Genomic DNA, 12901 nt, shown 5'->3' with positions numbered 1-12901 from the left:
CAAAGTAGTAAGGAGTGCCAGCTGGGAGTCTGCCTAACAGCAGAGTCTGTACATAGTTGTCCCCAAGGAGCGACATCACAAGCTAGAAAGTCTATGAAGCAAAACACTTCAAGGAGTAAAGAAATACATCTCAATTGAAGAAACCAACCCAAACTGGGAAGAGTTGGTGTTAAGTTTCAGCTATTACAGGAAAGCACATCACCTGCTGTAGAAACCAGCAGGGAGAGGGAAATAAGTTATATAATTGCTGGTCTTTAATACCTTTTACATAAAGGACATTCATATTAATATCTACACATTAATATAAAAGTTCCATTATAGTTACAGCTTAGCCTGGCAAGATGTCTGCCAAGCTATCAATGTTGAAGACAAGTTACCGTACCTCTCCAATTCGTACAGGGGTGCCCATAACTGTTGGGATGCAGGGAAGAGGACATCGCTCCCGACATTCAGGGTGAGAAACTACTCGGCAGTCTCGACATTTTAGAGCCAGTTTTCCAAACTTTATCCTTTTCCCACATGGAACACATGACTCTGGTTTGATAACCTTGGATTAAGAAAAATCAAGGAGATTCACAGCCATACCACAAAATACAAAACACTCAAAATCACTGCACAAATACAATGAATGGGGCAACAGTTAACGGGGCAAATTTGACTAGCAGAAAAAAAGGTGTTATATAACATGAGAACCTTCAAGATGTGTCTATGTGAAGACTTTCTTCACTACAAAATGCAAGAAAAGGATCGGAGAATTTCTTACTTGATCATTTCCTTTCCTCGAGTCCAGCATGTGTGGCTTATTGACCAAAAACCAGTAGACCGAGAGACTAACAAGGCTTGCTGACATTACCCTTTATAGGCTCTCATGCTGACCTCAGCCTGCCAGTATTTCATGTAACAAGCTAAGAATAAAACCTAAACACTCCCTCCCCACCCCCTAAAGGAGAATGCAATCACAAATAGAAGAAAAAAAAACAACCTGATGCATTACATTTATATTTTTCAGTTTTTGTAAACTTATCTTAGCAGAAGCAATTCTGAAATATTCTTCCTACAAATAAATCATTTGCAGAAATCCATAATTTGGCAGACAAGAGGATTCTTGACTGATCTGGCTGGAATCAAGAAAAGGATATTTATCAAGCAAATATAAAAAAAAGTGTTTCCTTCCTCTTCATCCAGATCAGTTCAAATGCATGGATTGTATCCAAGCTATCCCACTTTTGGGCAGAACTGCCAAACCCACTCTCAAAACCTGCAAGCCAAGACAGACACATCTCGGGCCTGGACAGATAAATGCATTAGAGAACGAAAGGAAGCCCAGGTCACTGCCTTACAAATCTTCAACAGAAAAAGCAATCTAAGTTCTGCTCATGACACCTGCACTCTAGTGGCATTCATTAGGAAGCACCAAATCCTTATCTCTGTAGACCACTCCTATTACTTTTTATCCAGCACACCAATGAAGCCTTGGATACTGATTCTTCCTTTTTGGGACCAGCAAACAAAAACAGATAGTTTGACTTCCTGAAATTGTTAGCCCCCTTAAATTGCACAAGAGAACTTATGTCCAATTAACAGAGCAAAGCATACTATTTTCTGCACTTCTGCCTACTAAAAAAGATAGAAAACACTAAGTGAAAGGGCAAAACCACCTCTCTTGTCAATGAGGTATTATACAAGTCATCATGCATCAGATAACCAAAAAAGGGTTCTCTGCATGAAAGCCTGTAATTCTGAAATTCATCTAGCCAAACAGTGTCTTAAGAGCAAGAAGATTAATAGAAGGCTTATGTTCAAAGGATTAATCTGCCAGGAAGGATACCACAAAATTCAGATTCCAAGATGGAACTGGATCCCATGTTGGGTGTCTAATGTGTTTTGCCCCTCTAGGAAATGCAACGTATTAGGGTGAGCAAAACAAAATCTCTAAAATAGGTAGCAGCCATCCCTGGTTGAGAATCTTGAAATGCAGAAGTCTCTGATGAGCCTTGCAGATTGGAATGTGGAGATAGGCCTCTGTCAGGTCCAGAGAGGCGAGGAACTCTCCCTGATGTACCGCCGCGATCATGGAGCGCAGGGTCTCCATTCGGAAACGAAGGACCCAGAGGGACTTGTTGACCTCCTTGAGATCCAAGATTGGGCGGAAGGCTCCGTCCTTTTTGGGTACGACGAAGTAGATTGAATAATGGCCCGAACCCACCTCTCCGAGGGGAAGGGCAAGATGGCCCCGAGATCCAGGAGCCTGTCGAGGGTTTGTTGCACAACTTGTCGCTTGTGACTCGGACCGCATGTGAGAAGAGAAGTCTGTCCCTTGGGGCGCGAGCAATCTGCAATGCATAGCCGTTACTTAGGATGTCTAGGACCCACAGGTCCAAGGTGATTTGAACCCACTCCTCATAGAAAAGGGATAGTCGTCCTCCGATCTGGGGGGTACGAGGAGTGGGTGAGCCTGGCATCATGGGGGGGGGGGGGGGATTTGGAGAAAACCCCTTGCGGAGCCCCCTTCCTGGGTGGTCTGCATCCACGAAAGGAACGGGGCCACGACTGTGTTCTGGTGGATAGAGCCCGGGGCACCATCTGCCGGGGGCAGCGATAGCGGCGTTGAGCGCGGGGCCGACTCCGGAAAGAAGTGAACGATCGATTAGGCCGCTGGTGGTCCTCGGGCAGACGATGGACCGCGTTTTCCCCCAAAGACTTAATGATCTGGTAGAGGTCGTCTCCGAAGAGAAACTTGCCCTTGAAAGGAAGAGATCCCAGGCTGGATTTGGAAGAGGAATCTGCCGACCAGTTGTGAAGCCAGAGGAGGCGCCTTGCCAAGACCACGGACCTTGCTAAGACCCGGAGCAGATCGTACAGAGCATCTGCTCCGTAGGCTATGACGCCCTCCAGGCGGTCCGCTTGGACTTCGTCCTCCGGCAGTAGTTCCTGGGAGGTGAGAGGTTGTTGGACCCAACAGAGTCCAGCCCTCTGCGGGAAAGAACTACAAATGGCAACGCGAACTCCCAGAGCAGAGACCTCAAAAACCCTCTTTAGGGTAGACTTCCAGCTTCCTATCCTGGAGGTCACGCAGTGCCGTCCCACCAGTGACCGGTATTGTTGTCCATTTGGTAACTGCCGACACCGCTGAATCCACCTTAGGAACCCTGAGGAGCTCCAGGAAGTCCTCTGGAAGTGGATAGTTTTTCCATCGCCCGGCTGACCCTGAGGGAGGCTTCGGGAGTATCCCATTCCCTGGCCAGGAGCTGTAGGAAGGTGGCGTGGGTGGGAAAGGCCCTGGACGAGGGGTGCAGGCCAGCCAGAACTGGATCCCCTTTCTTGCTAGAAGAGGCGACGACTGGCATGGGGGGTCCTGGGGGAGGCTCGAGGTCCAGTTCCTGCAGGATATGAGGGATTAGGTCCTCTAGCTCCTCCTTTTGAAGGATGCGAAGGACCCGCGGATCATCTCCTTCCAGTTGCGCAGCGAGGAGCGGAACAACCCAAGTGAAGATGGTGGATCTCCCCCGGATCCAGGAGAGGGACCGCCCCTCCCCCTGAGGGGAGGGCAAAATGCACCCGGGGTGCCCCCTGGTCCGGCCCTGGTGCCCCAGGCCCCCATGGGTGTCTCCGATAGCCGGGGAGCCTTGACTGGTGGCTCAAACCCGGAAACCCTAGGATTCTCCAGGCGCTGCAGGGTAAGCATTGTGCATAAGCACAATGAACTCCGCCGAGAACGCGGGGGGGGGGGGAGGCCAGTAGGGGAGTCCCTCGGGGGTACCGGGAGAGCTAGCAAGGGAACCGGGGTAAGTATCGGCGGGGGTATGTCAAAGAAATCCTCCCCTGCATCTCCTGATGGCTGCTGCACGTTGTCCCCCGCTTCCAAAATAGCCGCCGTTCCTGCTGAAAGCGGGGACGGGGCCGGCTCCTATAGTCCACGGCGCGCTGGAGCACGCAAAAAAGCTTTATCCCGCAGCAGGGTGGTGTCCTCCCCACCAGGGAGGCACCTTTCTCAAAGACCCTTGTGTGACCCTCGCGACCCCGGGCTGCCGCACGCCGAGCAGCGGGACCGCGGCTTGCTCGAGGGCGACGGGTGGGGAGGAAGAGGAGGGAGGTGAGCCGCTCGGAGGTGACAACCAAAGAGCGCCATGGGGAGCGGGAAAGACGCCTCCGCTGTACCCTTATCCCCGATAAGTGACAGCAGAGGAATGTGCCTCTCTGCTGAGGCGGCCCCGGGGAATGCACGTCTCGGGGCCAAGGGGGAAAGAGCAGTGAGGGGGGGGGGGGGGGGGGGGGAGGGGCTGGCACCACCAGCATCCACCGCCCTAACAGCAAAGAGGCTAGAACCTGTAGAAGGAAACAGGAGAAAAACAGAAAAGCCTGAAGGAGCCACTTACCCCACCGAAGGAGGGATGGGGGGAAGGGAAGGTGCCCACACAGCACTGCTTGCAAGAGATGAGAAAACTCCCACACAGAGCTTCTAACTTTCTTAAAACTTTTTTTTTTTTTTAAACCAAACTTGATCCAACCTTGAGAACAGAAGCAGAAAAAAATAGAATTGTGGAGAAAAGTCCAAACAGGGGAAGCACACGGTTCCCCTACTCCTATCTGCTGGAGTCAGAAAGATACTGAGGATCTAGGGAGGGTGCACTGGTTGATATGTCAGCACCCTCCGAAGCTTTGTCTGACTCCATCTGCTGGTCTGGGGACATAACCCACCATCTGGACTGATCCTGGTACGTACAGGGAAGAGTAGCTGCTGCAGTGAACGAGTGAACCAAGAGCCCCTGGTTGTCGAGCCACTGGACCGCGGCAGGCGAGACGCTGACAGGGGTGTCCAACCCCTCGGATGACCGGCTTCCCAGAGGGATGGCCCACAAAGGGGCTTAACACCTCTGGAAGCAGAAGACCTAGCCAACCAAACAACTTTCCCTAACCTATTCCTTCTGTCACTACTGTAACTGGCTAACGAACAGACTGCAGGAATGCATCTCTACCATCTGCTGGAGTCAGAGAAATACTGAGGGACTGCAGGTGGCACTCTCAGTTGGTTATGTAGCAGTGCCCAAAGTTTTTGTTCTCTGACTCCATCTGCTGGTAGGGATGCATAACCCACTGGTCTGGACTGATTTGGGTATGTTCAGGAAATGTTTTCGCTGGAGGGCGCTGGCCGATAAGGACAGGGTCCCCCTTCTTAGCCGCTGCACTGGTACCTGGCAGATCCTGTGGAGCATCAATATCCAACTCCGCTAGGACATGGGGGATGAGAGGGTCTAACTCATCCCTCTGAAATAGGTGTAAGACCCTAGGGTCATCTCCTTCCATTTGTATATATGAAGCCAAATCATCCTGGTCTGGATCAGGCAGAGGACCCTGAGGTGAAGAATCAGGGATAACAGGATGGGGAACCACCCAAACTCAGGAAGACCCCTGAGGGACCCCTGTAGTATCCAGGGGATCTGCCAACCTGATCACTTTGGGGGGGGGGGGGGGGGGGGAGGGCCTGAAGCTGGATCCTGTTGCTGGCTTAATCTGGCTAAATAAGCATTATGCAGCAAAAGAACAAAATCAGTAGAAAAAAAGCCCAGGAGGGGGTCCCAAGGGAGGAATGTCAGGAAGATCACCCGAAGTTGCCTCCTGATCCGGAGGGTTAACAGGAGTTAAAATTGGAGGAGGGGGAGAAAATCCGGGGTCTGAATCCTCATTTGGCTGCGTTGTAGCAGCCGGCTCCAATGATAAAATGGACGCCGTTCCTGAGCTAGACGGGACCAGGGCCAACCTCCCAGCAAGCAGTCGTGTTTGCGAGCACGAAGTAGAACGCCCAGCCGGCCTCAAGGGACCCTTCCCCAACGGGGAGGCACCTTGAACATAAGCCTTCGTGGGAGAACCGCGTCCCGGGCTCTCTACAGGCACTGCATTGCGAGGATCGCAGCATGGGGGAGGAAGCCGAGCAGCTAAGCAGAAATCAGCCTCGGAGGCTGTCAGGAGCAGGTAAGATAGAAAAGCTTCGCTCAGCAAAAAAACGACTTTTTTTTTTTTTTTAAACAGAGTAATGTCTCCTCTGTTAGAAATGCCCCGAGGAACTCAGCATCTCAGGGCAGCATGTTGTTGCAATGGGGGAGAGGCTGGACCATCAACTTTCACCCCTGTAAGACAGCACAAACCTGTGAAAAGAAAAAGGCACAGAACTTACACCTAATATTGTTCACATTATTGGGGAACACTGCTGTTAGTTCTGCCTGCAAGTTTCAGATTGACTGAATACTAAGAAAATGTTAACCCCTTTTCCTTTCCTTTTAAACTTGATCCATCCAAAACAGTGAAATAAAAGTAGTAAGGAATCAGAGAGGAGAAAATCTAATATTCTATCATCTCAAAACTTTACTGGGGGAACCGCAGGTTCTGCCACCTTCATCTGCTGGAGACAGAGAAATACTGAAGGGATGCAGAGGGCACTCCAGGTTATTAGTGGACACCCTTCGAGTTTTTTCTCTTGTCTCCATCTGCTGGAAGGGAGGCCCAACCCACTGTGTGGACTGATCCGGGTACAGGCTGTTTGCCTACCATCTGCTGGAAACAGAATACCAGTAGGCAGAGTTCAGCAAGGGAGTTTATAAAGCACAATATCAGCAAGCCTAGTAGTTTGTCTCCATTTGCTGGTTGGCGTCATAATTCATGTGACTGGACTGATCTAGCTGGATGAAGAGGGACGTGGCATTACTTTTGCTACAGATGTGCTTCCTAAGACTGACAATTGTTTCCAATAAAGACTGAAGATGGGGAGGGGGGTTGGAGGGAAGGGGTTAAGCTGTACACCCAGCCAAGCTCTATAAAACTCATGTTTGAATTCATCCTTAGATTTGATCAATATATTCCCAAAACCCAAGCCCCTCCAAATTGCTTCATTGTTTACAAAACATACCGTTTTAGATATAAAATCATGAAGCCGCATGCTTCCAATGCTCTGTGGCGTGCCACAACTATCAGTCTCCGGTTTATGGTCCAAATGCTGACTCATCAGGGAAGTCTCACTGTTCCATGGCTGCAAATTAGCTGAGAGAAGAATGACAAAATTAATCTTTCACCCCTCACACACACACAAATAGCCAACATGGATAAACTATTAATGTGTTCTATCATTCTACTGCCACATCTCCAGTGCTGAATCTTCTCTAAGCAGCAAGAATACACATTCAGAAATTTCCAGTCAATTAAACTGGAGATCAACTTTCCCAGGCATTTTGTGAAAACTCATGGGGCAGACGAGCCCAAACGGCAACACCTAATACTGTAAGTGCTGTGTTCCCACCACAAATCAGAAATACTTCCTGTGACCTGGGAAGATATGATTGTATGCCTCCTGTAGGTTGAGGGAGCAGAGCCAGTCTCCTTTTTAAAAAAAAAAAAAAAAGGGGGGGGGGGGGGGGGAAATCAAGGTGCCCAGGAAAACCATCTTGAACTTTTCTCTTTTTAGAAATGTGTTCAAGGCCCTTAAGTCTAGGATAGGACAAAGTCCTCCTGGTTCTCTTTGGAATCAGAAAGTACTTGGAGTAAAATCCCCGCTCCTCTTTGCGCTGATGGAATCGACAAATTCTGGCCATGAAAAGGGAGGAGAGCTCTACTTGTAGTACCTCCTGATGCACTACCGACCCCCAATGTGAGCAAGGAGGGCCATTTGGAAGAACACCCAATAGATTCAACTGGTACCCTTGGCAGACGATGAAAGGAACCCACTGGTCTGAGGTTACACTGGGTCACTGGTTCACAAAGAACAGCAGCCTGCCCCCAACCGGGGGGTGGGTCCATTGTCCTGGGTATGGGCAACTGGCTTTTGTTCTCTATGGCCCAGTCAAATCCCCATCCCCGGAGTGGACTGAAGAATTGGCTGCGGTTTGGGGGCTCTCTTCTGCCTGGGACAGCCACAGAAGCCCTGATGGTTTTGATGGGAACAAGGAACAGAGGATAGTACATCCTCTGGCGAAAGAAAGACTTCCTTGGCCCTGGTCTCAATGGCCTCCTGGATGAGGATGATGGGTCTGGAATACTAGCAGAGCTGTTGGAAGGTCTCATGGTGATCTCGAAGTTGGCCCATAGCATCCCTCACCCTATCTCCGAAGAGATTTTCTTCAGTACACAGCATGTCAACAAGACATTCCTGTACCTCCCCGTTCAGAGATCTGAGGCCCTCAGTCCTACCATGCCGCAGGCACCGATTCTCACTACAAGGACTCTATGCCATTTTGAAAATGTAGGTCGCACAGACCTTGTTTTCTCTCCACTCCAGATCCTTGTGCACCAGCGACGTGAGGGAATCTTGCTGCTACTCATCCACCTCCTGCACCTGCTTCCAGATGTCCCGTGAGTATTGGCAGGCAGCAAGCATGGTTCTTTGAAACACCTTCCTCCCAAGAGCTCCACCACTGTGGTCCTTCCCCAGGGGCACTGAGAAATGGGTCACTAGCGCTTGGCCCTCAAGAGTGGATTTGACCACCAACTGGTGAGGTAGTTGATGCTTATCAAATCGAGCAACCTTCTGGACAAGGTAGACCACATTGTCCTTGTTAACGGGGTGTTCCCAAAACCTTAGCAGCAATTCAAGGATTTCGTGTACCGAGACTGTCACAATCTCCTTAGGAGGCTCCACAAACTGGAGGATCTCAAGCATTTTGGGCCTGGCTTCCTCCTCCGTTAAGAGGAAATCGATGGCCTCTGCCATCACCCTCACAAACCCTGCTAAGGTCAAATCTTCAGGCAGGGACTTCCTTTGTTCATTTGGAGGAAAAAGGTCTGATGGGAGAGCATCAAAATCTGAGGGCGGCTCAGTCCAATCATCCTCACTATATGCTACAGGGGATGGGGCCCTAGGTACTCTGCCTTCGTCCAGAGATGCAGGCACTGGTAGAACTGGATATGGGGGGGGGGGGGGGGGGGGGGGGGGGAACGACGACTACAGGTGTCTGCATCTCTGCCATCCTTTGTGGAGCTTCCTCCTCTGAGGAACTGGCAATGACCACTTTATCAATAGGGGCAAGCCTCAATGCCCCACTGGGCACAAATGCTGTCCCGGAACCAGAACCAGCTGGGTCATTAACTCTCCGATGAGCATCTCCAGAAGCGGTACAAGGGTCCAGTGCCATAGGATCGAAATCCTGCAGAACCTGCTCCACTGCCAGCTGGACTTGGTGCTCCAGCTCAACCTCAAACGTTGCCAATGCCAACTCCAACATGGAGGAAGGCATGGCCAAATCGTCAGACCCATGAGGGGCACTGGCAACTGGCAAAGGACCAGTGGAGACTGTTGCAGACCCCCGACACAGATAGAGGATGGTCTCTCCTCACCGCAGGGTCGCTTCGGGGGCATTGCAGCAAAAGCCGGTGCATCCCCACCCCCAGCACCATGCAATGGGTAATGGTGCCGACACTTCTTAGGCATCTTCAATATTGTAAAAGGTTTAACAATGCCTCAAAATTAGACTTCTCCAGCAACTAATGACTTGTAATAAAATAGCAACATATTTCAAACAAAAAATTGAGAATTTCAACTGAATTCTCATCACTTCCTCTTCCTAAATCTACTCTTCCTCAAGTTACAAGTTCATTTTCAGAGTTCAGTGCAATGAACTCAAACAGTCAATACTATAGCAAAATTCAAGCCATTCATAAGAACATAAGAAATTGCCATGCTGGGACAGACCAAGGGTCCATCAAGCCCAGCATCCTGTTTCCAACAGAGGCCAAAAACCAGGCCACAAGAACCTGGCAATTACCCAAACACTAAGAAGAACCCATGCTACTGATGCAATTAATAGCAGTGGCTATTCCCTAAGTATAACTGATTAATAGCCATTAATGGACTTCTCCTCCAAGAACTTATCCAAACCTTTTTTGAACCCAGCTACACTAACTGCACTAACTACCTTCTCTGGCAACAAATTCCAGAGCTTTATTGTGCGTTGAGTGAAAAAGAATTTTCTCCGATTAGTCTTAAATGTGTTACTTGCTAACTTCATGGAATGCCCCCTAGCCCTTCTATTATTCGAAAGTGTAAATAACCGAGTCACATCTACTCGTTCAAGACCTCTCATGATCTTAAAGACCTCTATCATATCCCCCCTCAGCCGTCTCTTCTCCAAGCTGAACAGCCCTAACCTCTTCAGCCTTTCCTCATAGGGGAGCTGTTCCATCCCCTTTATCATTTTGGTTGCCCTTCTCTGTACCTTCTCCATCGCAACTATATCTTTTTTGAGATGCGGCGACCAGAATTGTACACAGTATTCAAGGTGCGGTCTCACCATGGAGCGATACAGAGGCATTATGACATTTTCCGTTCTATTAACCATTCCCTTCCTAATAATTCCTAACATTCTGTTTGCTTTTTTGACTGCTGCAGCACACTGAGCCGACGATTTTAAAGTATTATCCACTATGATGCCTAGATCTTTTTCCTGGGTGGTAGCTCCTAATATGGAATCTAACATCGTGTAACTACAGCAAGGGTTATTTTTCCCTATGTGCAACACCTTGCACTTGTCCACATTAAATTTCATCTGCCATTTGGATGCCCAATCTTCCAGTCTTGTAAGGTCCTCCTGTAATGTTTCACAGTCTGCCTGTGATTTAACTACTCTGAATAATTTAGTATCATCCGCAAATTTGATAACCTCACTCGTCGTATTCCTTTCCAGATCATTTATATATATATTGAAAAGCACCGGTCCCAATACAGATCCCCGAGGTACTCCACTGTTTACCCTTTTCCACTGAGAATATTGACCATTTAATCCTACTCTCTGTTTCCTGTCTTTTAACCAGTTTGTAATTCAACAGCTCTTTCAACCCTTGTCCTAGATACTATTTAAGAACTATCAAAGAACAAATTGCTTATTCCATCTCTGACTTAGTCAATGCATCCTTAACCCAAGGAACCTTTCCAGCATCACAAACCCCCCCCCCCCGAAATTCTAACTACTGAAAAAAAATAATTAAAAACTGTAGGAGCATCTCTGCCTTCTACTGGAGTCAGAGAAATATTGAGGGACTGCAGGTGGCATATATCTCTATCTCTCTTCTCTGGACTGATCTGGGTATGTTCAGGAATGCTTATGTCCTCATTTGACAATCCTTAGAGGATTTGATTCCAATACAGATTACATCATGGTTTTGCTAGACATCACAGCAGCTTTGGATACATTAAATCATGAAATTCTCCTACTAAACCTCAAACAGGTTCGGCTCTTCAATGGTTTAAATCTTTTATAAATCAGATAGACCTCAAAGAATAACTCTTGGTAACTCTCATTCTGACTGGTACACTACCAATTCAGGTGTCCACCAAGGCTCCTTGCAATTCTTAATATTTACTTCCTACCATTATGTCATCTTCTATCAGGACAATTTAAATTTCAAAATCTACACTGACGACATCCAATTTATAGTTCTGTTTACAGACTCCTGGAAAAAAAACAAATTCTCCTTACAACTATATTTACAATCCATAAAAACATGGCTATCACACAACAGGTTAAAACTGAATGCTTCAAAAACAGAATTGATCTTATCAACAATCCCAGATTCGATACATCAGCCCCTAAACAATTTCACCTTTGAAGGACATGTAATTCCAACAACATGTGCCAAAAACCTAGGCATGCTTATTGACTCCAAATTATTTATGTCCAATAATATATCTGCATTAGTAAAATAATTTTTAAATTACAGATGTTAAGAAAACTTAAGCAGTTCCTGTTTCCATCTGATTTTCGATCTGTGACCCAAGCTCTGATCCTATTCAGTCTTGACTATTGCAATTCATTATATCTAGGCCTTCCAGCTTCAGCAATCTGTCCACTTCAACCTATCCAAAACTCTGCGGCACATCTACTACACAGTCTATCAAGTAAGGATCACATTACTCCAACTCATCAATATCTCCACTGGTTGCCAATTTCATATCAAATCAAATACAAAATCTTCACCATAATTCACAATCTACTCTACAACCCATCATCAATTTGGCTCTGCACCATGCTACGGATTTATAAACCAACTCGCCAACTTCGATCAATGGTCAAATGCATTCTTGAGGTTGACAATAAAAACTGCAAGACTTGACATAACTCATAAAAGAGCTTTTTCATTCGCCAGCCCAACTCTCTAGAACTCCCTGCCTGAAGATATTTGATATAATTCTAACACCAAAGAATTAAAAAAATCATTAAAAACGTATTTGTTCTGCTGCTTAAAATATTGCCTATTTTTAACTGCCCCCTCCGCTAACTTAAGAAAATGTTTTATGTCCAACTAGCTATCCTTTAATATCATATTTTTTTTACATTTTACCTTGTATTTATATTTGTCACATTGTCTTTTTAATTTAAATTATGTATGTATAATTGTAAACCGCCTAGATGGATTGGTACTAATCTTATTAGCGGTATATAAAAACTTTAAAATAAATAGGCTTCCCTCTATGCTCAGCCCGGTCTTTCCCCAGGGCAAAGACAAACCCAACGTCCTTGGCCCAGAGGAGTGGGACAACAGCCAGTCTCTGCGCCCCTATCCCCCACTGGCAGTGCCAGAACAGAGAGTCCCGCTGATGTCGATGGCATGGTGTCCATCGATGCAGCTCCAAGGACCATCAGTTCTGATGCTGCCAAGGGCTCGGACTTCGACTCGAAGAGCTAATCCATTTTGTGAAGTCTAATCAGGACATACCTTCGGGGTCATCTAGGCACATAAGCAGCATCCCCAGATGTCATGTATCCTCTGCCTGGGGGCTTAAGGATCAGTGAGACAATGGGGACTCTGGAGAAAAATGGGATGTGGCCACGAGGAGATAAAACAAAAAGGGCCACAAAGTTGAAAGCGATGTGACAGGAGTCAATGGCTGGCGGACACTGAGAAACTTCCACCACAGGGGAAA

The 12901-nt window shown here is 47.5% G+C and overlaps 1 protein-coding gene across 1 annotated transcript in view; it reads right to left on the bottom strand.

Annotated features, from left to right (window-relative positions):
- Positions 1–12901, bottom strand: part of RACGAP1 (Rac GTPase activating protein 1) — a 186662-nt gene that overhangs the window by 86992 nt on the left and 86769 nt on the right. The window contains exons 9-10 of the mRNA XM_029595020.1: positions 6902–7032; positions 383–547 (exon numbers count right to left, since the gene is read on the bottom strand). Coding sequence (XP_029450880.1) covers positions 383–547; positions 6902–7032 — 296 coding nt within the window. The remainder of the gene's footprint in view (positions 1–382; positions 548–6901; positions 7033–12901) is intronic.

The sequence above is a fragment of the Rhinatrema bivittatum genome, chromosome 3 (genome assembly GCF_901001135.1).
Source record: "Rhinatrema bivittatum chromosome 3, aRhiBiv1.1, whole genome shotgun sequence".
Classification (NCBI taxonomy): Eukaryota; Metazoa; Chordata; class Amphibia; order Gymnophiona; family Rhinatrematidae; genus Rhinatrema; species Rhinatrema bivittatum.
Note: the sequence above shows the minus strand (reverse complement) of the source record. Positions and strands in the feature narration are given on the sequence as shown.